This window comes from Phaseolus vulgaris, chromosome 3 (assembly GCF_000499845.2).
Source record: "Phaseolus vulgaris cultivar G19833 chromosome 3, P. vulgaris v2.0, whole genome shotgun sequence".
In the NCBI taxonomy this organism is placed as follows: Eukaryota; Viridiplantae; Streptophyta; class Magnoliopsida; order Fabales; family Fabaceae; genus Phaseolus; species Phaseolus vulgaris.
In genome coordinates this window covers 35,125,965-35,153,813 of record NC_023757.2, presented here as the reverse complement: position 1 = coordinate 35,153,813, position 27,849 = coordinate 35,125,965, and the positions used below count along the sequence as shown (strand labels likewise).

The 27,849-nt window shown below is 34.0% G+C and overlaps 1 protein-coding gene and 2 pseudogenes across 1 annotated transcript; 1 reads left to right on the top strand and 2 right to left on the bottom strand.

Annotated features, from left to right (window-relative positions):
* Window positions 1-1,231: 1,231 nt before the first annotated feature.
* Window positions 1,232-2,531, bottom strand: LOC137807313 (probable xyloglucan endotransglucosylase/hydrolase protein 23). Its single transcript, XM_068607907.1, is given in 4 exon segments — window positions 1,232-1,642; window positions 1,645-1,766; window positions 1,915-2,108; window positions 2,222-2,531. Coding segments are annotated over 4 exon segments (636 nt in total). The 5' UTR covers window positions 2,276-2,531; the 3' UTR covers window positions 1,232-1,376.
* A 19,009-nt stretch (window positions 2,532-21,540) lies between these two features.
* Window positions 21,541-22,899, top strand: LOC137805586 (xyloglucan endotransglucosylase protein 7-like; annotated as a pseudogene).
* A 2,857-nt stretch (window positions 22,900-25,756) lies between these two features.
* Window positions 25,757-27,521, bottom strand: LOC137807311 (probable xyloglucan endotransglucosylase/hydrolase protein 23; annotated as a pseudogene).
* Between the last annotated feature and the right edge of the window lie 328 nt (window positions 27,522-27,849).

Below are 27,849 nucleotides of genomic sequence, written 5' to 3'. Positions count from 1 at the left end.
TCACAATACAGAATGAATAGTAAGGGTCGGTGCAAACCTTTATAGAAAAGTGTGGAGTTAAAACATTTAAGTTTGTGCTTCCATAAGTCTGTCCTCCAATTCATATATTTTTTAAATATTTTATTATATAATATATGTATTAAATATAATTAAATATTTTCATTTATTATTTTATTAACATATATATATATATAAATTTATAGTATCTCCATATTATCTTAATAAATTTAATGTCAAAATATATTTAGATAATTCTACATGTTTAGAGAAAGTTAATAATAATTTAAGTATACATTAATTTTTAAACTTTAAAATAGATAATATCTTAAATATAGTAAGTTAATAATAATTTAAGTATACATTACTTTTTAAACTAAATAATATCTTAAATATATAGTGATTGATTATATAAATATTATAGATTTATTTATATGGAAATAATTAAATTTTATTCTTTCTATTTATAGTTATTATTTTTATAGGAAAACTTTGTTTTTACAAGATTCTCAACTTTGAGATTATAATTTTTTTAATTTACTTCGTAAATCTTCAGCTATACGAGATAGGACAGATATTTTAATCCAGAAATATTATGCAAATTAGCCCGTTTGTAGTGAACCAAGATTGGGCAAACATCCATATTGTCGTAGGTATAACATAAGTGTGAAGCTAGACACTCATTATGTGCAGGTATGACAAATTATATGACAAACTACACGTATGCAAATTATATGACAAACTGCACGTAAGTATCAAATTCAAAAAATATTTGTTAGATTTTTTATAATTTTAATATAGTTTTAATAATTTAAAAAAAAAAAAATTAATTTTCTTAAATTTAAATTATTATATAAATTTTTATTATAATTATATAAATAAGAAATAAATTCTAGTGAATTAGTCATGAAAAATATTTTTCTACTTTAAAATATAATCAATTTATATAATTCATAATTATATAATATATAGATCTGTGTCTCCATATTCTTCATTTTAACAATTTTACATATCTTTGTATCCGTATCGTATCAATGTTCGTATCTGTTCTAGTAGAGTTGTTTTTTTTTTTTATAATGTTGAACTTAAACTATTAAAGAATTATTACTTTCATAAGTTAGTGTTTTCTAGTTACACATTAACCTGGGTCAAGATAATCAATTGTATGTTTTTTATGAAGATTTAATATTTTTAAATATGTTGATATACATATGACAAGCTTTTTATGCAAATATTTTAAAAAAACTTATAGATTAAGATAACCCTTTTATAATAATATTTATACAATGAATAAAAGAATTTACCATCATGGAAATTACAACAGAAAAGAATAGAAAAATGAAAAAGAAAGTGCAATAGATAGGAAAAAAAACAAAAAATTAGGCCGTATTGCATTCTGTAGGAAGGGCTTGTGGAAATCTTTTGGTGTCAGTGCAATAGTTGTAGATCATATAATTATTCTGTACCCACTTGAGCTTCTCCTGACTAGTGGAGTCCAATTCTTCTGAGAGCCAAGCATTGGGAGAAGACGCAGAGTTTGAGCAAGAAGAAGTTCCAGAGGACACTGTGCAAGCATTGGCATTGAAGTTTCTGTATGAAGCTGTGAATGGAGCTTGGCTCCAATCGGTCTTAACAAGCCCTCCCTTGTGGCCCAATCATCTGCATTCCATAGGCTTGAGTATATCCTCATTGCTTGGTTTTTGGGGAATGGAACACCCTTTGACTCCATGTTCTTGAACTCCCTTATGGGACTTCCATCCACCGAGAACCTGAAATAGAACAAATTGAGAAATGGACTCAACACTTTGCTTCTATCACAAGTAGGAAACCAAAGCAAAAGCAGAACAAAGCATGTAGTAGTGATGTTAGTTCATAACAATATCTGGAGAATAGCATAATAGGCATCTAGAAACTTACACAATACGTTGAGGGTTCCAGAGGATGGAATAGGTGTGAAAATCTGCAGTTGGGTCAAACCAGAGGTAAAATTGTTGCTCCCTATTACCCTTGCCTTGGCTAAACACGTTGGTGTGGAGAATGTATGGGTCACCACTCAAATTCCCCAAGAATTCAAAGTCAATCTCATCCCATGTTGCTCCTTTTGAAGATAGCTGAAATTAAGCACACAAATATTTCCCATTAGTATTTCTAAAGGTTAAAACTTATAAAGAATATGAATGATTAATTAGATGCATAGAAAATGTATGAGTAATTGAAGGCATACATAGTAGGCAGTGACGGTGCCAGCAGAGTTGCCAGGGACTAGTTTGAGTTGCATGTCAATTTTGCCAAAAAGGTATTCATTCTTAGACTGGAAGCCGGAGCCAGAGGATTTGTCAAGAGACAAAGTGAGAAGCTCGCCATTGTTTAGTATCTTGGCGCGACCATCTCCCAGGTTATATCAAAATCTTGATAGAAATTGGCTGCAGAAGCAATCAAAAAATACCCAACAATGGTATTAACAGCACAGTCTTGAAAAAGCCATGCCAAAATTGTTTGTGTATAAAGTGAATGAAATAGGTTTTGGTTATTTGTGAGTGTTGGGTGATAGTGCAAAGAATGGTATTTATAGGTGCAGCAAAAGGAAGAGGGGTAGATAAGAGGAAAGTGAGAAGAAGGGAGGTTGTGAATTTTGAATGAGTTGGTCACAGCTGGTAAGGAATGAGGAAAGAGTAAAAAAGAGTAGCTGTTTGTTGGAAAGGGGGACGCCCACACCAATCATTTCACGCGTTTCTGCTGCATGAAATGCATATCAGAGGACACCGCCATACACACTATATGCTTTCTATAAATAATAAATTAATATTTTATTTATTATATTTTATTTTAAAAATATTATTATATTGTTATAAACCGTGGTTAAATGAATGTTTTTTTAGGGTTATAGTATCAACAAACTTTTCTCTAATAGAAACCATGTATTGTTATGGCGTGTCCTCTTAATTAGAGCATGTTTTACAAACATGTTCATTCCAACTTTATATTATATAAACAATACACCCTTGTTTCCTTACTAAATCTAATGCTTTATTTTGTACAATCTTGTGTTTTCTTAATTCTATATTGGGAACATTTTCTATGAAAAAAAATTATATTACAGTGAAATAGGTTTACCATTATCAAATCACAAACCATCGTGAGGTGTATACCACATATATAAAATTTGTTGATTTTATAACAATTATTTCAATGATATTTATAATTCAATGATAGTATAACATTCATATCTTTTATATACTGTTAATATAGTCATTCAACTATTTTTTTTTTATGAAATAATTATGTATTTTCAAAATAAAATGAAAGTAGCATCTCTTTTACTAAATTTTTATAAAGTTTATTCACTAAAAAATATATTACTAATATTTCTCAATTCTTTTTAAAGAATGGAACTCTCTCTATGGCTCCATAATACCAACTTGTAGGCCAATACTTGAAATTAAAAGAGCTGCAGCATACAATATAGGTGGTTTTGTTATTCTTAGTCCTATAAAACATTTGGATGTCATATATGAACTTATATGTTACATTTTTTATTAATAAAAAATTATAAATAAATATGAATCACATTAGGAATAATCTAATTTTTGTATAAATTGAATAGAAATTTACAATATTCCTTCCAAAAGCTTACCACAAATAAAGACATTTCAAAAACACTCTAACACCTTATCTTAACCTTCTAAAAAAATAAAAGGCCTAGAGTTCAAAGTCTCTTGATCAAATACATACAAATTTGATGATCAAACACCAATCAGAATAAGAAAAACATGCAGACACAAATTTAGAAGTAACTCAAGACCATACATTTAATTGAACCAAGGAAATATTTCAAAATGATCAATCACTCCACCTTTTGAAAATATGTTTATTCTTATCTCTCCAAATCTCACCAACAACTGCAATCCAAACACTTCCTCATACAACATTGACATTAACAAGTTTGAGATGTTGGAAGTGTGAAAGAGGATCATGATAATCTACAGACGTCAACCCTAACCAGGCATAACATTGGTTCAAATGAGTTCGACAATTAAAGCAAGAAAATCCTTTTATAAATTAACCTTTTCCTCTTGCGCTCCTGTTAACAGAAAGTTGCTACTCCTCCAAAGTCCATTTTAGTTAACATAAGAATGTCTTCTCAACTTGCAAAACACACTGCTACATCCTCCCTAAAGCAAAGGGTCCACTATACAAATTCTCTAAAACTAAAACACTACTTCTTAACATATTTCATACATTCCAATGGTTCCATACACCATCCAGAATAAGAGAACTCAACAGATTTTTCTTTACATGTAATCTAGGCTCATGTTTTTCTTTGTACTACCGCAAAACCTTTAAATAATCAGCTCTCCATCTTAAAGACCATCATGTTCCTATGTTCCCATATTTCACCTACCAAAGCAATCCATACTCCCAAACTCTGGACAACAGACCATCACATTATTAGGGAAAACATCATAAAAAGTACCTTAGCATCAAGTGATCACCGACAGGTAACCCAGCCAAGACAACACATCCCCAAACTCTCCAAGCAAACTTACACTAAAAAAGAGATGATTAACATTTTCCTTCTCACTGCACAACCCACAATACTACTACCAAGATACACTCGTCTCAACAAATTATCCTTTGTTGCTATACTATTTTGCACATCCTCCAAGCAATAACTTGTGCAAATGTGAGGGACTTGACCTTCCAAACCTATCAAAAAGGGCCCTATCATCACCTCGAACCTCTTTCTTTAAAGATTATAAGCAGATTTCATAGAAAAACTCATTTTTTCATCATCCCTCCAAATCCAATTATCCACAACCTCTCCCCCTCCGCAACTAACTTCTTATTATCCAAAAGACCCATCAACTGAGCAACATGATCATTTTCCCACACAAACAAGTTTCTCCTCCACCCCAATTTCCACTCCCACTTACTATTATCCACTTACCTACATGTGCCAAAAGGCAACCTCGATCTATTGCAACAGAGTATAGTATTTGGACACTTATACATCAGAGGGACATTATTCGCCCACTTATCTTTCCAGAACCTTATTCCTTCTCATCCCTTAACATCCACCCAATTTTATCTTCAAAGTCGCTCCCCCAATCTTCTAATTTCCAAACTCTTTTAAATCTATTCACTAGAGGGATTCCTTATAGCTTGTGATCAAACTTTTTAACCCCCTCCACCCTCCATACTTAGATTCCATAATCTCTTTCCATAAGACACCATTATCTAACTTAAGTCGCTAGATGCATTTACTTAATAGGGCAATATTAAAAGATCTTAAATCTCTTACCCCTAAGCCACCATCCTCTTTGGACTCACATATCCTATCCCAGGACATCCAAGCTATTTTTGCCCCTTCGAACCCATCCTCACAAAAAAGTTTTTTTTGTCTTTTTTCCAATTCCTTCAAACTCGACACGGGCATATAAAAACATGAGATATAAAACAAGGGAATAGAAGTGAGGACAACTTTAATAAGACATATTCTCCTATCATCGACATAAACTTTCCTTTCCGCTTTCTCAATCTCTTTCCATCTTTTCGAGCACACCCTCCCAGAAACACAGTCTTTTATGGTTTTCCTCTACTTTTATGTCCAGGTAAGTGGTGTCACATTTTAGAATAGACACATACCCCAACAGTTGACCAAATCTGACACCCCCTCTCCACTTATATGTCACATAATATTGTCCTTTCCTATGTATCTTAATTGTAGGACACAAATAATCAATATTTCTAAATATACTTTCTAGGTAAGTTCTACGACACCTGCACTACAGTATCATAATCCTGTTCTTGGTATTTTATTTGTTATTGTGCTGTTCCGAAAATTTCTTGGTTGTGTATTGTTCCATTATCAAATATCACTTTGTTCATTTGTTCTCAAAAGCCTTGCATGAGTGCCACCAATATAACTTTCCCCGATATTTTCTAATCTACTTAAGTCAATAATATTGGTAAAAGTGTTGTTCCACTTGATTATCATGCACACCATGTTTCCATTTATAACATAACATGCTATTTTGCATTCAAAAGACAAGTTATACGTTATTGATAGATTCATCTTCCACCAACACATACACGACACTTTAACTTAGAAGTTATTTTGACAATGACTTAATTTGTAAAACTGAAAAATAAAATAAAAAATAGCAGTTGAAACTAAAATATATTTGGCACTGTTTTTTTATTTTAATTTATTTTTAACGGAAAACTTTGATAGTGATTTAAACGTTTTCAAAGCATATACAACTATTAAGGCAGTAGTTCAAAATCTAATCAGCAGAAAAAAATTAAGTGATGTATTTTATTAATAAAAATTGACATATATTTATATAATTTTTTATCATTCTTTTACCTTACACTCAATTATAAGGAAAGAAAAAGTCCCCTATGGACCATTTGGTTTTAAAAAAATATTTTCTGTTTTGTTTTTTTTTGTTGTATAAAAATTATATCAAAAGGTGAAAACAATAAGTGGGGTTAATATAAAATAGAATATTTTGTGGAGTATTGGAATGAAATGATGGAGGGTATGAAAGTGTTAGTTGAAGTAGACATAATAAAAAAATGGGAAAAACTGGTTAGCAATGAAGCAGTAACAGTGCTGTTAAACCAACCCAGTCACTCCGGTCCGATTTAACAGTTTACCTAACAATTTTATACAGGGTTAGTTGAACTCATTTTTTTAGTCTAACCATGAGGTCACTTTAACTAACTTTAAACCAATTTAAAAGAAAAAAAATTAAATTAAAAATAAAAATATACTTTTAAATAAGTTATATTATTAATTTTAGGTATAATATTTTGATATAAATAAATAAATTATAATGCAGGTAAGTATTTTAACAAATATACTTCAATTTTAATATTTAAAAATATAATTATTTTCTAAAATAAATCAGTCCATAAACTTATGAATCAATCTAGAACAAATCAAATTTAAATTGACGGTTAAATAAATTGATTAAAAGTACTTGATTCAATTTACTTTACAATTTTTATGAGGAATTTGTTGACCAAATCTGTTTTGACAATACCCAATCCCAAAACATCGAGCATAATTTATTTATTTGACAGCTGTAGAGAATTGAAACAGCGATACCGCAATACCAAAACACTGAATATAATGTGCAGATAGTTTGAAACTAGGTCCAGAAAATACATTGGTTTGAGAAGAAATGAATTAAATTATTTTAATTATATAGTTTATTATCAATTAATAATATATGTTTCAATTTCATAAATCATAATCTAATTTAATTCAAATAGCTATAGGGACAATTTATTTTTATACTATTTAATTTAATTTATTATCATTTAGTTGAATTTAAATAGTATGGATTTATTTGAATAGGTATATTTTGAAGAGTATTATAGGTAAGCAAGAGATATTGTAGAAAAAGAGGAGGAAGCTAAACTCCAAATTAATGTGGATTCGTGACATCATTAAAAAAGCTGGATACAGATGGCAGCCAAGTCATGCCATAAACCCCTCATAAAGTGTTAGATTTGCATTTGAAACAATCAATTCATGTCCAAATACATAGTTTTTAATCTATTATAAAATAAAATTTAATGAGTAAATAAGTTTTCTTTTTTAAGGTTTCACTATATTGAATTTTTTTCCGGGAGACTCTCACTTAATTTGGGATATATGAATCATAATCAGTTTCAAGGTAGTGACCATTCATGTATAAAATCATCTCCAACTCAATTGGATGCATTAGATTTATGGATTTTTGTCCTTATACATTATTCACCTTTACTTATCTTCACACTTCACTCTTTCCTCAAATGTAAGTTTTAAAAGTATATGAATGGATTTAAATTCTGATTTGTTTTGGTATAGTGATAAAAAAAATCTGTGTGAAAAATGATATTCAAATTTAACTCGTTCGTCATGATCTCTAGAGAGATCGAGTTTCGATCATAGGGAACCTCGTTTAATCTTAACTATATTGTAGAATAACAATCTGTCTCACTCAATCTTTACTACGTGAAAAAAAAAAAAACAACTCACTAATATCGAAATTATAAGAAAACCCTTAACAACCCCCAAATTATAATCCATCTATTTATTGTTAAGGAAAATTTTCATATTCATTCAAGATTAAATCATCTAGAAAAGCAACCTCATTAAAAAATAAAAAGAGATGTAATTTTATTTTGTTTTAGTTTAAGGGAAAAGTTAATCACTCTATAACCTTTAAGCCAAAACAAATTCATACACCTTAAATCCTCTAAACCTCATAATCATCTTCTTAAATATCTATGTTGAGATATACATTTCAGGATCAGTTGTTGAAGTGTTTTTGTAACATAATCTAAGAGATTATAAATGGAAGACATTTTCTCTTGTTCATCTACTCAATGGAAGACATTTTTCTCCATACTTAATCTACTCAATGTAAGACTTTTACTATACTTAGTGATTTTACTCCTTACTTGAATCACTCACACAGATATATATAGTTTTTATTTTGATCAAATATACAAAAAATATTTTTTAATGGCTAAAAAGGCTAACCAGTAATGGAATAATCTCCCCGAAAAAGAAAGACTACTAAATCAAAATACTGATTTTTAGATTAACACACTGACAAAAAAGTTAGGAGAATAATATGGTGATACAATTTAATCATTAGAGAATTAATAACTTATTTTTAAGAATTAATATTTAACAGGAGATCACGTGTATTTTCCATGAAAATATATTGGCAAGTAAAATTAGTAAGTGAGAAAGTATTTTTGTAGTATTGCGAACTAATAAAAACACGTATAACTCTAGAAAGAAAAATTAAAGTTTTTCTCTCTAAGAATTAATGATAAATAACGATTTCATCATGAGGATATGTCTTCAATCCTAATTATGCAAATTTAGTATTGCAGAGCATTTAAAGTTTAAATTAAACTTGGAAAAAAATATTATGCTACAACTTCATTTGCTTGTTTAATTGATATTATAAAAATCACTTGATATATACAAATTATTAGACATCAAGAATATTTATGTTTTTTTTATGAATAAGAAAGAATTAATAAATAGAATTATTTTTGGGTAATCAATTCTTATACAAATCAAGAAAATAAAGCACATTTCTTAACAACCCATCCCAATAAATCTGGAAAAGCCACCACCTAACAAAAAAATCAAAACACTAACACAAGTTACCACAACTTAAATCAACATAATCAACATTTCAAACAAACAAAACAAAGATCACCAAAACGTAAAATTCATCCCAATTTCATAGATCGTCAAAACACAACTCAACCAAAATGCTAAAAAAGATAAAAACCTGTCAACCTAAACTAGAAGCATACAACTTAATTCGAATTCAGACAAATCAAGAGAGCAAAACACCAGATAAAGAGAAGCAAACAAATGAAACTTTAGAAATAACCCAAGATCAAACCTTCAATTGGGTTAAAGAGAAGATTTTTGAATGATCCACCACTTCGCCATTGAAGATGACCTTATTCATATGACTCCAAATCTTTTAACCACAGACCCAGTCAGAGTCACTAAAACCACAAAGGTGAAGTGAACTAGTGTGAGAAAAATATAGTCCTTCACCAGGGGTGCCTTTGAGGTAACGCAAAAGACGGGAGACAGCTTGCTGATGATGAGTTGTGGGTGCAAATATGAATTGGCTTAAATTGTGGACAGCGAAGGCGATGTCTGGTCGCGTGTTGGTTAAGTAAATTAGACGTCCAATGAGTCTTCTATACTGGGAAGTGGCATCAGCATCGAGAGGTGAGCCTTGGTCGGGAGAGAGACGGGAGGTGTGAGTCATAGGAGTGGCCACAGGTGCAGAGTCAAGCATGTCAGTTTCTTGAAGGAGATCAAGAGTATACTTGCGTTGACTTAAATGAAGACCAGTACTATTGCGAGCAATTTCCAGTCCCAAAAAGTAAGTGAGATTACCTAAATTTTTTATCTTGAAGTGATGGTAAAGGGATGCAGTAATTGTATTGATTCCTCCGTGTCATCACCAGTTAAGACCAAGTCATCAACATAAACAAGAATAACAGTGAGTTTATCATTATTATATTAAGAAAAAGAGAGTGGTCAACAACAGAGATAGAGTACTTATTTGATAAAAGAAAAGTAGAAAGTTTTGCGTACCATTGACGACCAACTTGACGAAGACCATACAAAGACCGTTGAAGCTTGCAGACATGCTGGGGAGAAGGAAGAGAGAGGCCAGGTGGGGGGGTCATGTATACCTCTTCATGGAGATCACCGTGAAGAAAGGCATTATTGACATCAAGTTGTTTAAAACCCAATTTTTGGTAGTGGCAACAGCAAGGAGAGGAGAAGGCGAACGGTAGTGAGTTTAGCAACAGGTGCAAAAGTGTCTAAGAAATCAAGTCCTTCAACTTGGGTGAACCCTTTGGCAACAACTCTAGCTTTGTGGCGCTCAACAGTGCCATCAGAATGATATTTGATTTATATACCCATTTACAACCAATAGTTTTCTTTCCTGGAGGGAGAGGGTAAGTTGCCAAGTATTGTTAGCAGCAAGAGCTTGAAGCTCAACTTGCATGGCAGATTGCCAAGAAGCATGTTTGGAGGCTTCGGTATAGGTGCGAGGTTCAGGATGAGAATTGATAGAGGAAATAATATTTCTAAAATTAGAAGATAAGGAATTGTAAGACAAGTAATTATGAATAGGATATCTACTACTTACAGTGTTGGTTGCTGTGTGGAAATCAACAAGATAGGCAGGTTGTGGTGAGGACGAGTTGATCTTCTTGGAAATTGGGGTGAGGTGCTTCCTGGAGGTGCAGGAGGTGATGATGCTGGTGGAGGTGCAGTGTTGGATGCAGGAGCAGAGACATTATTTGCTGGAAGATCAAAGCATAATAAGGCTGGTGGAGGGGCAGTATTGGGTGCAGGAGTAGAGGCACACGGCTCGGCAAGAGATGCAGGAGTAGAGGCACACGGCTCGGCAGGAGGTGCAGTATCAGAAAAAAAATCAAGAGCAGAATTATATGCGTTAGAAATAGGGAGAGATAAAGTGTTGGGGTCCTAGGCAAGCCACCATCCAATTTATATGGAAAATGGGTTTCATGAAAGATTACATGTCTTGATATCTCTATGCGATGAAACTTTAAATTTAAGACAATATACCTTTTGTATTTTGCGGAAAACCAAGAAAATACCTTTGATAGATCTATCATCTAATTTCTTCCGATGTGCAGTAATGGTACTAGCATAACATAGGCAACCAAACACTTTTAAAAAAGAAATGTCATACGGTTTTCCAACAATTGTTCATGAGGAGTGATGTTATTAAGTAATGGAGTAGGAATAGAATTTATTAAGAAAACAGCATGATTTACAGCAAATTCCCAAAAAATAGGAGGAAGATTTGCTTGAAAAAGTAAGGCCCTGGTTACATTTAGTATGTGTTGATGTTTACGTTCCACAATGCCATTTTGTTGTGGTGTTTCAACACAAGATGTTTGATGTATAATTCCCTTGAAGCATAAAAACTGGACATAGCAAACTCAACACCATTGTCAGTACGAATTGTTTGATATTAGTTTGGAAATGATTTTGAACAAAAACAGTGAAGTTAATGATGTGCGAACACACTTCAGATTTATTATGCAACAAAATAACCCAAGTATAACGCGAGTAATCATCAACAATAGTTAGAAATAACGAAAACCTTGCATAGAAGTTATGGAACAGGGTTCCCCAAATATCAAAGTGTACAAGATCAAAAATAGCAGAGGTAGCAGTAGTACTTAAAGTGAAAGGAAGTTTCTTCTGTTTGCACGACTACAAGTGTCACATACATGATGAGTATCAATAGTAATAAAAGGGTATTGTTTACGTAGACATGTAATCTTTCATGTGAAGGGTGCCCCAGTCTATAGTGCCACAGTGTTTGTCCGTGATATTACAATTAATAAGAGGAGCAAAGTTATGTGGTTTAGAGCGACTAGAAGCAGGCAAGGTATGACAAGGTACAGCCACCAGTGGCTTCAACTGTACCAATCCTCTCTTGGGTGAGATTGTCCTGTATAATGCAGTGAGTTAAAGTGCATTTAAGTTGGTGTGTGAGTTTAGAAACAGATATTAAGTTTAATTGAAATGAGGCACATATAACACATCAGACAAATAAAACTTGGCCGAAAAGTGTACTAAACCAGAATATGTGGCATAAACAGTTTGACCATTTGGGAGACTAATTAAGACAGGTTTGATTTTAGTCCAAGTAGTAAAAGCGCTCAAATTGTGGCAAACATGATCAGTGACACCAGAATCAACAAGCCAAGATTCTTTTATACCAGATAGTGAAGAGAAAAACTTACCCGTTGAAGATTGCTCGGTATTGGTGAAGGTTCCGACTTGATTAATTTGAGCGTGAGGGACAGGATCCTCAAGGTTTGCTGACGCAAAATGTTGGTCATGAATTGACACCATTGTGATGTAAGTTGAATCCCTTTACATCCTGTTCTTTAGAAAAAGACTCAGAAGAAGAGTTAGTAAACATATTGTTGGCTTGGGATGTCCTATTGATGGATTTGTAGCCAGGAGGAAACCCATGCTTTTATAACAGGTGTCGACAGTGTGCCAAGACGATTACAAAAAGTGCAATTTTTCTAGTAGAAGAAAACTTTGAGGTTTAACATCACCAGAAGGAAACCCACTTTTCGAAAACAAACAGCTTCAGTATGACCGTATTACCACAAAAATTGCATGTAGTAGTGCGACTACTGTTAAGACTGTGAAGACTAGGGGCAGGAACAACAGTGGATAATTGTCTCTCTTGTTGAACAACCAAGGAAATTTTTTGGATATGGCAGGAATGAGATCCATGAGCAAAACATGAGAACAAATATTTTTATACTGATCATTTAATCCTCTTAAAAATTGCATAGCACGATCCTCACATTTTCTTTTATTTATAATAGAAATGATAGAACAAGAACATTTACTGGGCATGTGCACACATGATTAGGTCTAAAATTCTCTAATTCGTCCCAAATAATACGCAATTTTGTAAAATACTCTGTGACAGACATATCCCCTGGTTTAAAGAAATAGCTTCAAATTGCAAATCAGAAATGCGAGATAAATCCCCTTGTGAATATCTAACTTTTAAATCATTCCAGATGTCAAAGGCTATGTCCATCCAAACAATGCTTTACCTAATAGGGATTGAAACAGAGTGTACTAACCAAGAGACAACCATGTTGTTACAGCGTGTCCAAGACGAGAAAGTGGGATCATCCCTTTGGGGCACGGGTGTGAGCCAAGTATGACTCCACTTTGTTCTTGGCACTAAGAGCAGTGATGAAGGACCGACTCCACTAGTTTCTTGAATCAAGAACAGGCGACACCAACGAAGCTGCGGGATTCTCGCTTGGGTGTAAGTATAGGAAATTGTTCTAAAAGGGGCATCAGTGTAGGGTTTCCATTTGAAGAGGAAGCCGGTGTGGGATTTGCATTAGCCATCGCCTACAAGGATTTAAAGAAAGAAAAAAAAAACAAGAAAAAATAACCAAGAACAGCAAAGAGGGAAATAATATCAGAGAGAAGCGCAGCAGAGCTCTTCATTCGAAGAGACCATATTACAGTAAATGAAGATGATGAATATTCCTTGCCTGATGTGATGCTATAGTGTACGTAATTGTACGTAATCGTAATGAAAAAAAGGTTTTGATAAACCTACTTGTAGAGAAAACTAAATATAAAATAAATTTTATTCACTTGTACATTAAAGAGTAAAATACATGGTGTATATATAAGAGAAAGATTAAGACCTAACTAAAATAGAAAAGGAAAGTTGGGCCAAAGAAACAAAGCCCAATAATTTACATAGAAAATTAAATATTGTAACAACACACTCTCCAAAACTAAGTTGATAGATTCAGGTGCATTACAAATAGAAAACTAAATGAAATCTGAAAATGGATCAATAGGAGCAAGTGACAACAACCCTAACTACGAGAAACACTGATTCTAAATTAACCATGTTATTTTACAACAAAAAAAAATATTAGTAAACTTCTCTTTTAACTTGCACAACAACAAAAAAAAGCTTTCGACCACTACCCACATAGTCAAATTTAGAACATAATTTAAAGCAACTGATATTAAGAAGTAAAGATTACTGGAATATTTTTTTTCTCTTAATAAATCTTATTTTATATAGTTTAGGAATAAGCATTTTAATAACATACTTAAATATCCTAATTATCTTCTATCTAGAAATATAAAAAATAGTAGTTGTCCACACTTGTACAATTCTAATTTTACCAAACTAACAATTGCTATATTTTCTTTCTCTCGGTCTCATAGATCATGTTATGAATGTAGCACCATGATATTTGTTGGGGCTTGATATTTAAGATGTAATCTTTGTTTTTTAGGTTTGTGTTTGCTTAATAAAAAATAAAGTTTTAAAACGAAAATATGGGATTATTTTTTGTAAATCAAGAGAGTGATATATAAGATTTATAAAATAATATTCAATTTATAATTTTTGAAACTATTAATTAAAACATTTCTTAGTATAACAATAAAGTAGATGAATAGCCATTTTATTTAGTGTGGATCTACTCCTGACAGTGGTCAAAGAACATGAACTTCACCGATAAGAATCGTAAAGAAGAAAAGTAGAGCCGCGAAAATCTGGACCATAACGGTCTCAAACTTCGGAAATATGCGGTGATTCACCTCTGCTTACAACTTTCAAGTATCAAATGATTTATCCCAAGCACAGAAAAACCATATGGTTCTATTTTATTGTATGATAATTAGTTGAAAAGTGAAAATTAAGATCAACATTTGGCTGAAATCACGTTGAATCGATGTATAAGATTTAGTCAATTTTGTTGAGAAACTGTTCATAATCTTTCATGCGGGGCCTTCGACACACTTCTTCACGTCGAGAGTGACAGCTCGTGTATGGAATAACATCTCGATAGTGTGTAATAAATCCAATAAACACTCGTTAGGATAGACTCAAAATGACTCTAATACATATTATAAAGTGGACTTTAAACATAAATCAAAACTCATAAAACCGGTTCATGAAATAAAATTTGACCCATTTATATATAATTATGAATTGTCCTGATGCGGATATCCAACAGGTAGAGAAGATGTTTTAGTTTAACAACTTTGAAGAAAGGGAATGTTGTCAACACTCACAACACAACACCCTCTAATTTCATGCTTCGGTTTCGGTCTCTCCAGGTTTGCCAATTTATCTTCAGTTGCGTTAATTGTCAGAGGTGCAAACAGATGCACGCTACTGCATCTTGCTTACTGAGCCAATTTTATTATCATCTTATTTTCCAATGGTTGATGCAAAATAACAGAGATAAATCAAAGGAGTGCTTCGAGGTAGTTGCAGCATTTACAAAGATCAAAGAGAAAGAAATCAGCGAGGTGTGAAGAAACAGAGGAGAGGTGAAGCACGGTGTGAGAGAAGAGAGGGAAGAGAATTTCATTAATCTGAAGTTGTGAATACAGAAAACCCTAAAAAGGGTTTATATACAAGCGGTGCAAAAAGAAAAGGGGGTGCACTATATGAAACAGAAAAACAGAAAAAGGAAAGCCCAGAAAGCCCAACCCAACTGGCCTAAAGTTTTAACAGCCCCCCTCAAGCTAGGAGTAGATGTTCTGCATTCCTAGCTTGGAAAAATGTATATTGAATTGGGCTGCAGGTAGAGGCTTGGTGAAGAAGTCAGCCGCTTGCAGGGATGAAGAGATTGGAAGTAGTTTGAGTAGGCCTGCATTGAGCTTTTCCCTGACAACATGACAGTCGATCTCTATGTGCTTGGTGCGCTCATGGAAGACTTGATTATTTGCAATCTGGATGGCAGCTTGATTGTCACAGTAGAGAAGGGCTGGTTGCAGGTGTTGGATGCGTAAATCTTGTAGCAAATACATTATCCATTGAATTTCACAGGTGGTTGCAGCAAGAGCACGATATTCTGCCTCAGATGAGCTCCTGGATATGGTTTGTTGTTTCTTGGACTTCCAAGAGATAAGTGACTCCCCCAAATACACAGAAAAACTAGTTATGGACTTGCGGGTTTCAGGGCATGTAGCCCAATCAGAATCACTATATGCTTTTAATTGAATAAGAGACTGACTGTGTAAGAAGATACCTGTGCCAGGAGTTCTTTTGAGATAACGAAGGATGCGCATTGCTGCTTGGTGATGTTCACTAGTTGGGTGTGAGACAAACTGGCTGAGATAATTGATAGAGAATGAAATATCAGGTCGTGTGTTGGTCAGATAAATAAGGCGTCCAATCAAACGTCTATATGCAGTGGATTCTGCATCACCAAGAGGGGTGCCTTTTGTGGTTGAGAGCTTGATAGTGTGTAACATTGGTGTAGGTGCAGGGGCACATCCCAACATACCAGTATCTTTGAGCAGATCCAAGACATATTTGCGCTGGCTTAAGTGGATACCAGTGGCATTGCGAGCAATTTCAATTCCTAAAAAATAAGTCAGATCACCAAGGTTTTTAATGTGAAAGAAATTGTGTAACATACTGGTTATAGCAGATATCTCCATAGGGTCATTCCCAGTGAGAACAATGTCATCCACATAGACCAAGAGTGCCGTGGTGTGTTTGCCATCATGTTTCAAAAATAAAGAGTGGTCAGCAGTGGAAATTTTATAATTGTGTGACAATAGGAAATTTGAGAGTTTGGCATACCATTGTCTACCTGCTTGTTTTAGACCATAGAGTGACTTTCTTAGGCGGCAGACCAGGTTGGGGAAGAAGTGTGAAAGCCTTGGGGCAGTTGCATGTAAACTTCTTCATCTAAGTCCCCATGTAGGAAAGCATTGTTCACATCAAGTTGTTTGAGTGTCCAGTTCTGGGCTGCAGCTAGAGCTAGAAGTAGACGTAGTGTAGTCAACTTTGCTACAGGAGCAAAGGTGTCTAAGAAGTCCAGTCCTTCAATTTGATTGTAGCCTTTTGCTACCAACCGGGCTTTATAACGCTCAATGGAACCATCTGCGTGATGCTTGATCTTGTAAACCCATCTACACCCAATTGCTGATTTACCGATAGGGAGAGTAGTCAGGGACCATGTCCCATTATCTTGAAGTGCTTTCAGTTCTTCCTTCATAGCACGGATCCAAAGAGGGTGTTGGACAGCTTCCTCATAGTTGTGAGGTTCCTCAGCAAAAGATATTGACAGAATTGTATTTTTGAAAGACTTTGATAGAGAATTATAATTTAAAAAGGAATGGATTGAGTGTTTGGTACTTACAACACTGTTGTTGATGTTTGGTACATCAAGTCTTGAAGATAAATAGGGGTCTTCTGCTGCGGGTAGATCTTCTAGGAGATGTTGTTGCTGTCTCATTTTGCTCTATTTGCTCATTTTGCTCAAAAATAGCGTCAGTCTCAAAAACATCATTAGTAGTATTGTCAATAACATTTTCAGTTTGCATATGAATATCATCATGAGTCTGGGCATAGTGTTGAGGAATAGGTAAAGAAAGACTATTTGAGTCATTATTTTGAATATGATTTGAATGATAGGGAAAAGAGTTCTCATAAAAAATAACATTTCTTGACAAATCTATCTTGTGATTTTTAAGGTTAAAAACAAAAACCCTTTTGTGTTTGGTTTGAAACCAAGGAAGACGCCTGGAGCAGCACGACTGTCCAGTTTTTTCTGTGAGCAATAATAGTTGAAGAATAACATAGACATCCAAAAACACGAAGGGAAGAAATGTCACAAAGCTTTTTATGCAGTTCTCATAAGGCGTAGCGTTATTAAGCAGCGGAGTAGGCATACAATTAATAAGAAAAGTAGCATGTTGTACAGCAAAACACCAAAAAACAGCAGGAAGATTGGATTGAAAAAGCAAGGCACGTGTGACATTTAAGAGGTGTTGATGTTTCTTTCAACAATACCATTTTGCTCAGGTGTTTCAATACAAGTGGTTTGATGTATAATACCTTTTAAAGCAAAGAAATCATGCATAGAGAATTCAGCACCATTATCAGTTCGAATGATTTTGACCTTAGTAGAAAATGGTTTTCAGTGTAAGCAATAAATTTAACAACACTAGCCCTGACTTCAGATTTGTTGTGCATGGGAAAAACCCAAGTATATCTAGTAAAATTATCAACTATGGTAAGAAAAAACTTATAACCAAGCATGGAAACAACAGAACAGGGTCCCCAGATATCAATGTGCAGTAATTCAAAAGGTTGAACAGTTTTAGTATTGCTAGGAAAGAAAGGAAGTTTCTTTTGTTTGGCTTGGTGACAAGTATCACAAACATAGTTCTTATCAATATGCATATTAGGATAGTATGTTGTATAATTTTTAACCTTTCATCCGAGGGGTGACCCATTCGGAGGTGCCAAATGTTGCTTGGTTCTGTAGTGCAATTCATAATCCTGCCATCAGCTTTATTGAAGACGTATAGTCCAGCTACAAGATCAACTGTACCAATCTGTCTTTGGTTCTGGATTCTGTATTAGACACTCAGTGGAAGAGAAAATAAGCTCACATTTAAGTGATGCAGTTAATTGATAATAGATATTAAGTTAAAAGAAAAATCTGGTACATACAAAACATTTTCAAGAATGAGATTTTTATTAAAGAAAACTGTGCCAGAACAGGAAGAAATAACAGAATTTCCATTGGGAAGCCTAATGGTAATGGGTTTGATATTTTTATATGATGTAAAATTTGATAAAGAGAAACAAACGTGATCAGTCGCACCAGAATCCAGAATCCAAGTATATTCATTAAAATTGGAATTTTTGAGTTTCTGGATATTACCTGTGACAGCCGAATTCTGACCTTGATGATCAGCAGAGAGGGAACCAACCTGGTTGACTTGGACTTGATTGTTGGAATTGTTAGCATTTTTCAGAAGTTCCGAAAGAATTTGATATTGATGCTGAGTGATGCGAAACTCTCCTCCATTATTCTGCTTGCTTTGGTCTTGATTTCCAAAATTTTCTTCTTGAATGGTAGTGGAGACGTTGTTGGACTGAGAAGACTTACCATATTGAAACCTATACCCGGAGGGTATCCATGTTTCTTGTAACAGACATCAACGGTATGACCAACTTTGTTGCAGTAAGTACAGACCTTTTTATTACTACCAAACTTTGGGCCTCTGTTATCTTGGTTAGGAAAACCATTTTTCTAAAACAGACACTCTCAGTGTGACCCAACTTACCACAAAAAGTACAGGAAATGGTATTGGAACTGGTGTGGTTAACGAAGGTAACAGGGGTAACATTTTTTACATTAGCTATAAGAACACTGTTATTAAACTGGCGTTCTTGTTGGATAACAAGAGAAAAATTTTTGGTATAGCAGGGACAGGTTCCATGAGCAAAATATGAGCTTTTACATTGTTGTATTGGTCATTAAGGCCGCGTAAAAATTGCATTGCCTGATCCTCTCTTTTTCTTTGGGTAATGACAGAAGGCTTAGTACAAGAACATATAGGATCAGGCCTAAAGTTATCTAATCATCCCAAATGATCCTGAGTTTAGTGAAGTAATCGGTAACAGAAAGGTCACCTTGATGAGTGAGGACGCTTCCATTTGAAGATCAGAAATACGGATAAATCGCCTTGTGAGAACGGGCCTTGAGATCATTCCATACGTCCAGTGCCTTGTCCATCCATATGATGCTTTGACGTATATGAACAGAGACTGAGTGTACAAGCCAAGACGCCACCATGTTGTTGCATCTTGTCCAGGATGAGAAAGACGAATCGGTTTCAGAAGGTCGGGGAGCAGCGCCATTAACAAACTCGACTTTATTCTTTGCGCTCAAAGCCGTGAGAACCGAGCGACTCCAAGAGTGGTAATTTGTGGAATCAAGAACGGGTGACACAAGGGGTGTGGCAGGATTTCACTGGGATGTAGGTATAAGAAGCTATGAATAGAACTCTCGCCTTGTAAGGAATTCTTGCCCTGATTGGAACTAGGGCTTTCGCTCCCTTCACTATTCTCGTCAGCCATTTGCGTGCAAAAAGAACACGAACTGTAGAAATAAAACAATCGTTAGAGAGAATCAAGAGATACAAACAGGATGAATGCACAAAAAGTAAAGAAAAGAAAGGAAAGTAATCTTGAGAGAACGAAGACAGAGTGCGCGCAGCAGGCTCTTCTCAAAGAAGAGCTCTGATACCATAACAGAGATAAATCAAAGGAGTGTTTCGAGGTAGTTGCAGCATTTACAAAGATCAAAGAGAAAGAAATCAGCGAGGTGTGAAGAAACAGAGGAGAGGTGAAGCACGGTGTGAAGAAAGAGAGGAAGAGAATTTCATTAATCTGAAGTTGTGAATACAAAAAACCCTAAAAAGGGTTTATATACAAGCGGTGAAAAGAAAAGGGGTGCACTATATGAAACAGAAAACAGAAAAAGGAAAGCCCAGAAAGCCCAACCACTGACCTAAGTTTTAACACAAAATCAAATAAATTTTCACTACAAGACCAAGTGAACTATAATTATATAGTTCTATGAAAGTATAAAAGGTATTAGTATTCAATCAATGTATAATAAAATAAGATTTCATAAATTTTATTTGATAATGAAATTAAACTGCTTCTCTATATCAAGAGAAGTCCTTTCAGATGTCATCCTCTGATCTGCACTGGTAGTAAAACGACACCATTTTTGTACCAGAGCTATTGAATAATAGAATATGGTCCTACCCATACACGAATGCACCAAGGTATATATACAACCCGTGTTGTTAACGTTTTAAAGAAAAACATTTCTTGTATGCAGTAGTGTTACAAAAGAAAAGGTTGATATTAAGCATCAAATTCCTTTTGTTTTTTCAATTTGGACGTCACATAATTCTCTTATTGTAGAAAGGGTGAAATTTTGATTTAGTTCCATGACTTTAACTTAATCGCGACTCATTTCTCTATATACACATGCGTAATCGTATGTATTTTGTGCATTCGAGGGTCGAAAGTCAGAAGTAGCTGACGGATAGAAAATCTTCTAGAATTTAGATGCATGTCAGGGAATGAAATGAAACCAACCCCTCCCGCTGCTGACTAGGCAGCCATAAAGATTACATGGAAAGTACCAGAAACTACATTAAAAATTCTCAAGTTGTTGCACTTTGGATAATACCAAATCCTTAGAATAACAATACCATTGCAAGACATGAACTCAGGTTTGGTTTGGTGGAACAACCTAGGAAGTGGTAGCCTCTGCGCCGAATGTGTAAAATATAAGAAGCACCACGTAATGGACCACTACAACTATGATCATAGTGCTAATGAAACATACTGCTCTACAGCTGTTGAATTCCCACATCATCTCACCAACCAACTTTCACTAATTCAAACACATCACCAAGCTTCCCAATCCCCAGAGACTACTATAAATTGGAGGAGGGAACGAATTTGCCTTCTCATCAGTTGTGCACTGAATGTCAACTCTGTCTTAAATCTATTCCATTAATCACAAGCTCTCCAATGGTTGTTTTCTTTTATGTTAAGGCAATGGTTGGCTTGTCCTAGCCTTCCTATCTCTGTGCCTTCCATGGTTGCCTATGCTGGCAACTTGTACCAAGATGTTGATGTCACTTGGGGAGATGGCAGAGGTAAGATTCTGAACAATGGTCAGCTTCTTACTCTGTCCCTTGACCATGCCTCTGGCTCTGGCTTCAGTCCAAGAACCAGTATCTCTATGGGAAGTTTGACATGCAAATCAAACTTGTCCCTGGAAATTCCGCTGGCACAGTCACCGCTTATTACGTGAGTTCCATTAACCAATCTTATTTTCCTATTCAATAACTTTCCAAAATAGTGCCAGAAACTTGCTTAATACACCACACGCGCACACATATACTTCTATTGCATGTTCAGGTAGCTATTGTAACTATTCTAATGTATATAATTTCTGCATGATGCAGTTGAGTTCAGAAGGGTCATCTTGGGATGAGATAGATTTGAGTTCTTGGGAAATCTGAGCGGGGATCCTTACATAGTTCATACTATGTGTACACGCAGGCAAGGGTAAGAGAGAGCAGCAATTCTATCCTCTGGTTTGACCAACTGCAGATTTTCACACCTATTCCTTTCTCTGGAATCCTGCACATGTTGTGTAAGTTCATAAAATCCAAAACATGCATACTAGATTATAACCTGGCATGGAAATTGGAACATTCAATATTCAACTCAATTCAATTCTTTACTTTCAGATTCTATGTTGATGTAGACCATTAGGGAGTTCTCGAACCGGAGGGTACGGGTCTTGAATACCCAAATAAGCAATCTATGAGGTTATATTCAAGTCTATGGAACGCTGATGATTGGGCAACAAGAGGAGGGCGTGTGAAGACAGATTGGAGCCAAGCCCCATTCACTGCATCGTCAGGAACTTGAGAGTGAATGGATGCGTTTGGTCCAATGGGGCTTCTTCATGCAACTCCAGCTCTTCTGGTAAAAACTGGCTATCTCAAAAGCCTGATGCCACAAACCAGAAGATGCTAAAATGGTGCAGAAGAACTACATGATTTACAATTACTGCACAGACAAAGACGATTCCCTCAGGGTCTCCCCTGGAATGCACAGTTCGCACCGAGACATCATAAGAATACAATCACTGCTCTGTATATGTGTGTGCATTTTTTTTTCCCACTATTCGACATAGCTTGTCTATGTCGTTCTTTCTGCAAATTGAAACTCAGGGCGTGTTATGTAATCATTTTTATTAAAATAGAAAAAAATAAGTGGGTATTGATTTGATTTTTAGCAATAAAAGAATTTTAGGGATATTGAAGCAGCAGACATGGACACATTTTTTCTGGGAGTTGGATCAAAACTTAGACCACCTGAACCAACACTCGTCTCACTTTTAGTGTTAGTGAATCATGAGGCATGAATTATAAACACTTGTGCTCAATATTTTTAGAAGGCTAATATGAGAAGGAAAATATGTTGCATCAAGGAAAAATGTAGATACCCTTCCATGAATATCCGAAAGAATCCAGAAAAAATTTGTATCTTCAATTTCAGTTCATATTCTCCCTTGTGATCTATTAAAGTAAAAGCTTTCAGGCTAGCAAAAAAAAGAATAATTGTCAAGTAATCTTGATTCTTGTGTTAAGATTACTCTGTAGGCAATTGATCTCGTGTAGATACTGTATTGTTATAAGTTCTAAGTAGACTGAAACAACTACTTAATGTGTGTTGTTGTTCAACTAAATAAGTGTGTATATTCTCTTAATGCTGTGTGTAGAATTCTGTGAATTTGCTTAGGAAGCAAGATTTTTTTTTATATGTTTCGGCTTATGTGTTTTTGTTATTCTTGAATTTTTTTCTTCTCGTTTTTACAACTTTAATTTTGATAATATAGTCCAAATGAATTGAGTATGTTTATTTATTGACTCAATGTGTTAGATAGTTCAAATCTTTCGAGATAAATAACTGAGAGATTCAATATTAATATGCATAAGCAAATTATATAAGATACACTTACTCGACCTTAACGACATTAACCCCTGTTTGCTTCCATGAATGTGCTGTTTAAGAGGAAGGATGTGAGTGAATATCCATGGTTTGGATCAAGGGATGTGCAGGGAAGTGAAGGAGAGGATATACATGTGAACAGTAAATATCTTCTTCCCTCGAAATGAAGAGATGTAGAGGGAAAGCCATGTCAGCATCCCTTATTTTCAAATTTACCCTTATTTGAATGTATCACAATGTTTCATTTGAATGTATTAGTATTTAAAAAATTTATTATACAATGTTTAAAATATAATATATATATAATATTTAAAATGAAGAAACAAATCATAATAAATTTTAAAGAAGTTTTTAAGTTTGTTTATTTTTTATAAAATATTATAAATCAGTGTAAAAAATATAGTTAAATAAAATCTTCCATTTATATATTAGTTATTAGAGTAGATCAGGTTATACCTATTTTTCAAGTTCTAATAAGATATTTTATTAAATGTGGTTGGATTTAGTTTTTTTTTAAGAAAAAAATATACTATATCTAATTAAAATTGAAAATATTACCTGGGTTGGATCATGATCATCACCAAAAATTATACTAAACATTTTCATTTTTTTTATACTAAATATTTAATTTATTTAATACAAAAAAATCCCTAAAAACAATCCATCACTTAAAATAATTTTATTCTAACATAAAATTATTTATTAGAAACTGAAAATATAATTAATATATTTTTACGTATTTTACATAATTTATTAATAAAAACTATATTAAATATATAATAAAGTAAAATAAATTATGTAAAAATATAAAAATATATTAATTATATTTCAGTTTCTAATAAATAATTTATGTTAGAATAAAATTATTTAAGTGATGGATTGTTTTTAGGGATTTTTTGTATTAAATAAATTAAATATTTAGTATAAAAAAATGAAAAATGTTTAGTATAATCTTTTGGTGATGATCATGATCCAACCCAGGTAATATTTTCAATTTTAATTAGATATAGTATATTTTTTTCTTAAAAAAAAACTAAATCCAACCACATTTAATAAAATAATCTTATAGAACTTGAAAAATAGGTATAACCTGATCTACTCTAATAACTAATATATAAATGGAAGATTTTATTTAACTATATTTTTTACACTGATTTATAATATTTTATAAAATAATAAACAAACTTAAAAACTTCTTTAAAATTTATTATGATTTGTTTCTTCATTTTAAATATTATATATATATATATATTTTAAACATTGTATAATAAATTTTTTAAAATACTAATACATTCAAATGAAACATTGTGATACATTCAAATAAGGGTAAATTTGAAAATAAGGGATGCTGACATGGCTTTCCCTCTACATCTCTTCATTTCGAGGGAAGAAGATATTTACTGTTCACATGTATATCCTCTCCTTCACTTCCCTGCACATCCCTTGATCCAAACCATGGATATTCACTCACATCCTTCCTCTTAAACAGCACATTCATGGAAGCAAACAGGGGTTAATGTCGTTAAGGTCGAGTAAGTGTATCTTATATAATTTGCTTATGCATATTAATATTGAATCTCTCAGTTATTTATCTCGAAAGATTTGAACTACTACACATTGAGTCAATAAATAAACATACTCAATTCATTTGGACTATATTATCAAAATTAAAGTTGTAAAAACGAGAAGAAAAAAATTCAAGAATAACAAAACACATAAGCCGAAACATATAAAAAAAAATCTTGCTTCCTAAGCAAATTCACAGAATTCTACACACAGCATTAAGAGAATTATACACACTTATTTAGTTGAACAACAACACACATTAAGTAGTTGTTTCAGTCTACTTAGAACTTATAACAATACAGTATCTACACGAGATCAATTGCCTACAGAGTAATCTTAACACAAGAATCAAGATTACTTGACAATTATTCTTTTTTTGCTAAGCCTGAAAGCTTTTACTTTAATAGATCACAAGGGAGAATATGAAACTGAAATTGAAGATACAAATTTTTTCTGGAATTCTTTCGGATATTCATGAAGGGTATCTACATTTTTTCCTTGATGCAACATATTTTCCTTCTCATATTAGCCTTCTAAAAAAATATTGAGCACAAGTGTTTATAATTCATGCCTCATGATTCACTAACACTAAAAGTGAGACGAGTGTTGGTTCAGGTGGTCTAAGTTTTGATCCAAACTCCCAGAAAAAATGTGTCCATGTCTGCTGCTTCAATATCCCTAAAATTCTTTTATTGCTAAAAATCAAATCAATACCCACTTTATTTTTTCTATTTTAATAAAAATGATTACATAACACGCCCTGAGTTCAAATTTGCAGAAAGAACGACATAGACAAGCTATGTCGAATAGTGGGAAAAAAAGAAATGCACACACATATACAAGAGCAGTGATTGTATTCTTATGATGTCTCGGTGCGAACTGTGCATTCCAGAGGGAGACCCTGAGGGAATCGTCTTATGTCTGTGCAGTAATTGTAAATCATGTAGTTCTTCTGCACCCATTTTAGCATCTTCTGGTTTGTGGCATCAAGCTTTTGAGATAGCCAAGTTTTACCAGAAGAGCTGGAGTTGCATGAAGAAGCCCATTGGACCAAACGCATCCATTCACTCTCAAGTTCCTGAACGATGCAGTGAATGGGGCTTGGCTCCAATCTGTCTTCACACGCCCTCCTCTTGTTGCCCAATCATCAGCGTTCCATAGACTTGAATATAACCTCATAGATTGCTTATTTGGGTATTCAAGACCCGTACCCTCCGAGTTCGAGAACTCCCTAATTGGTCTACCATCAACATAGAATCTGAAAAGTAAAAGAATTGAATTGAGTTGAATATTGAATGTTCCAATTTCCATGCCAGGTTATATATACTAGTATGCATGTTTTGGATTTTTGAACTTACACAACATGTGCAGGATTCCAGAGAAAGGAATAGGTGTGAAAATCTGCAGTTGGGTCAAACCAGAGATAGAATTGCTGCTCTCTCTTACCCTTGCCTTGCGTGTACACATTAGTATGAACTATGTAAGGATCCCCGCTCAGATTTCCCAAGAACTCAAAGTCTATCTCATCCCAAGATGACCCTTCTGAACTCAACTGCATCATGCAGAAATTATATACATTAGAAATAGTTACAAATAGCTACCTGAACATGCAATAGAAGTATATGTGTGCGCGTGTGGTGTATTAAGCAAGTTTCTGGCACTATTTTGGAAAGTTATTGAATAGGATAAATAAGATTGGTTAATGGAACTCACGTAATAAGCGGTGACTGTGCCAGCGGAATTTCCAGGGACAAGTTTGATTTGCATGTCAAACTTCCCATAGAGATACTGGTTCTTGGACTGAAAGCCAGAGCCAGAGGCATGGTCAAGGGACAGAGTAAGAAGCTGACCATTGTTCAGAATCTTACCTCTGCCATCTCCCCAAGTGACATCAACATCTTGGTACAAGTTGCCAGCATAGGCAACCATGGAAGGCACAGAGATTAGGAAGGCTAGGACAAGCCCAACCATTGCCTTAACATAAAAGAAAACAACCATTGGAGAGCTTGTGATTAATGGAATAGTATTTAAGACAGAGTTGACATTCAGTGCACAACTGATGAGAAGGCAAATTCGTTCCCTCCTCCAATTTATAGTAGTCTCTGGGGATTGGGGAAGCTTGGTGATGTGTTTGAATATAGTGAAAGTTGGTTGGTGAGATGATGTGGGAATTCAACAGCTGTAGAGCAGTATGTTTCATTAGCACTATGATCATAGTTTGTAGTGGTCCATTACGTGGTGCTTCTTTATATTTTACACATTCGGCGCAGAGGCTACCACTTCCTAGGTTTGTTCCACCAAACCAAACCTGAGTTCATGTCTTGCAATGGTATTGTTTATTCTAAGGATTTGGTATTATCCAAAGTGCAACAACTTGAGAATTTTTTAATGTAGTTTCTGGTACTTTCCATGTAATCTTTATGGCTTGCCTAGTCAGCAGCGGGAGGGGTTGGTTTCATTTCATTCCCTGACATGCATCTAAATTCTAGAAGATTTTCTATCCGTCAGCTACTTCTGACTTTCTGACCCTCGATATGCTACAAAATACATACGATTACGCATGTGTATATAGAGAAATTGAGTCGCGATTAAGTTAAAGTCATGGAACTAAATCAAAATTTCACCCTTTCTACAATAAGAGAAATTATGTGACGTCCAAATTGAAAAAACAAAAGGAATTTGATGCTTAATATCAACCTTTTCTTTTGTAACACTACTGCAATACAAGAAAATGTTTTTTCTTTAAAACGTTAACAACACGGGTTGTATATATATACCTTGGTGCAATTCGTGTACT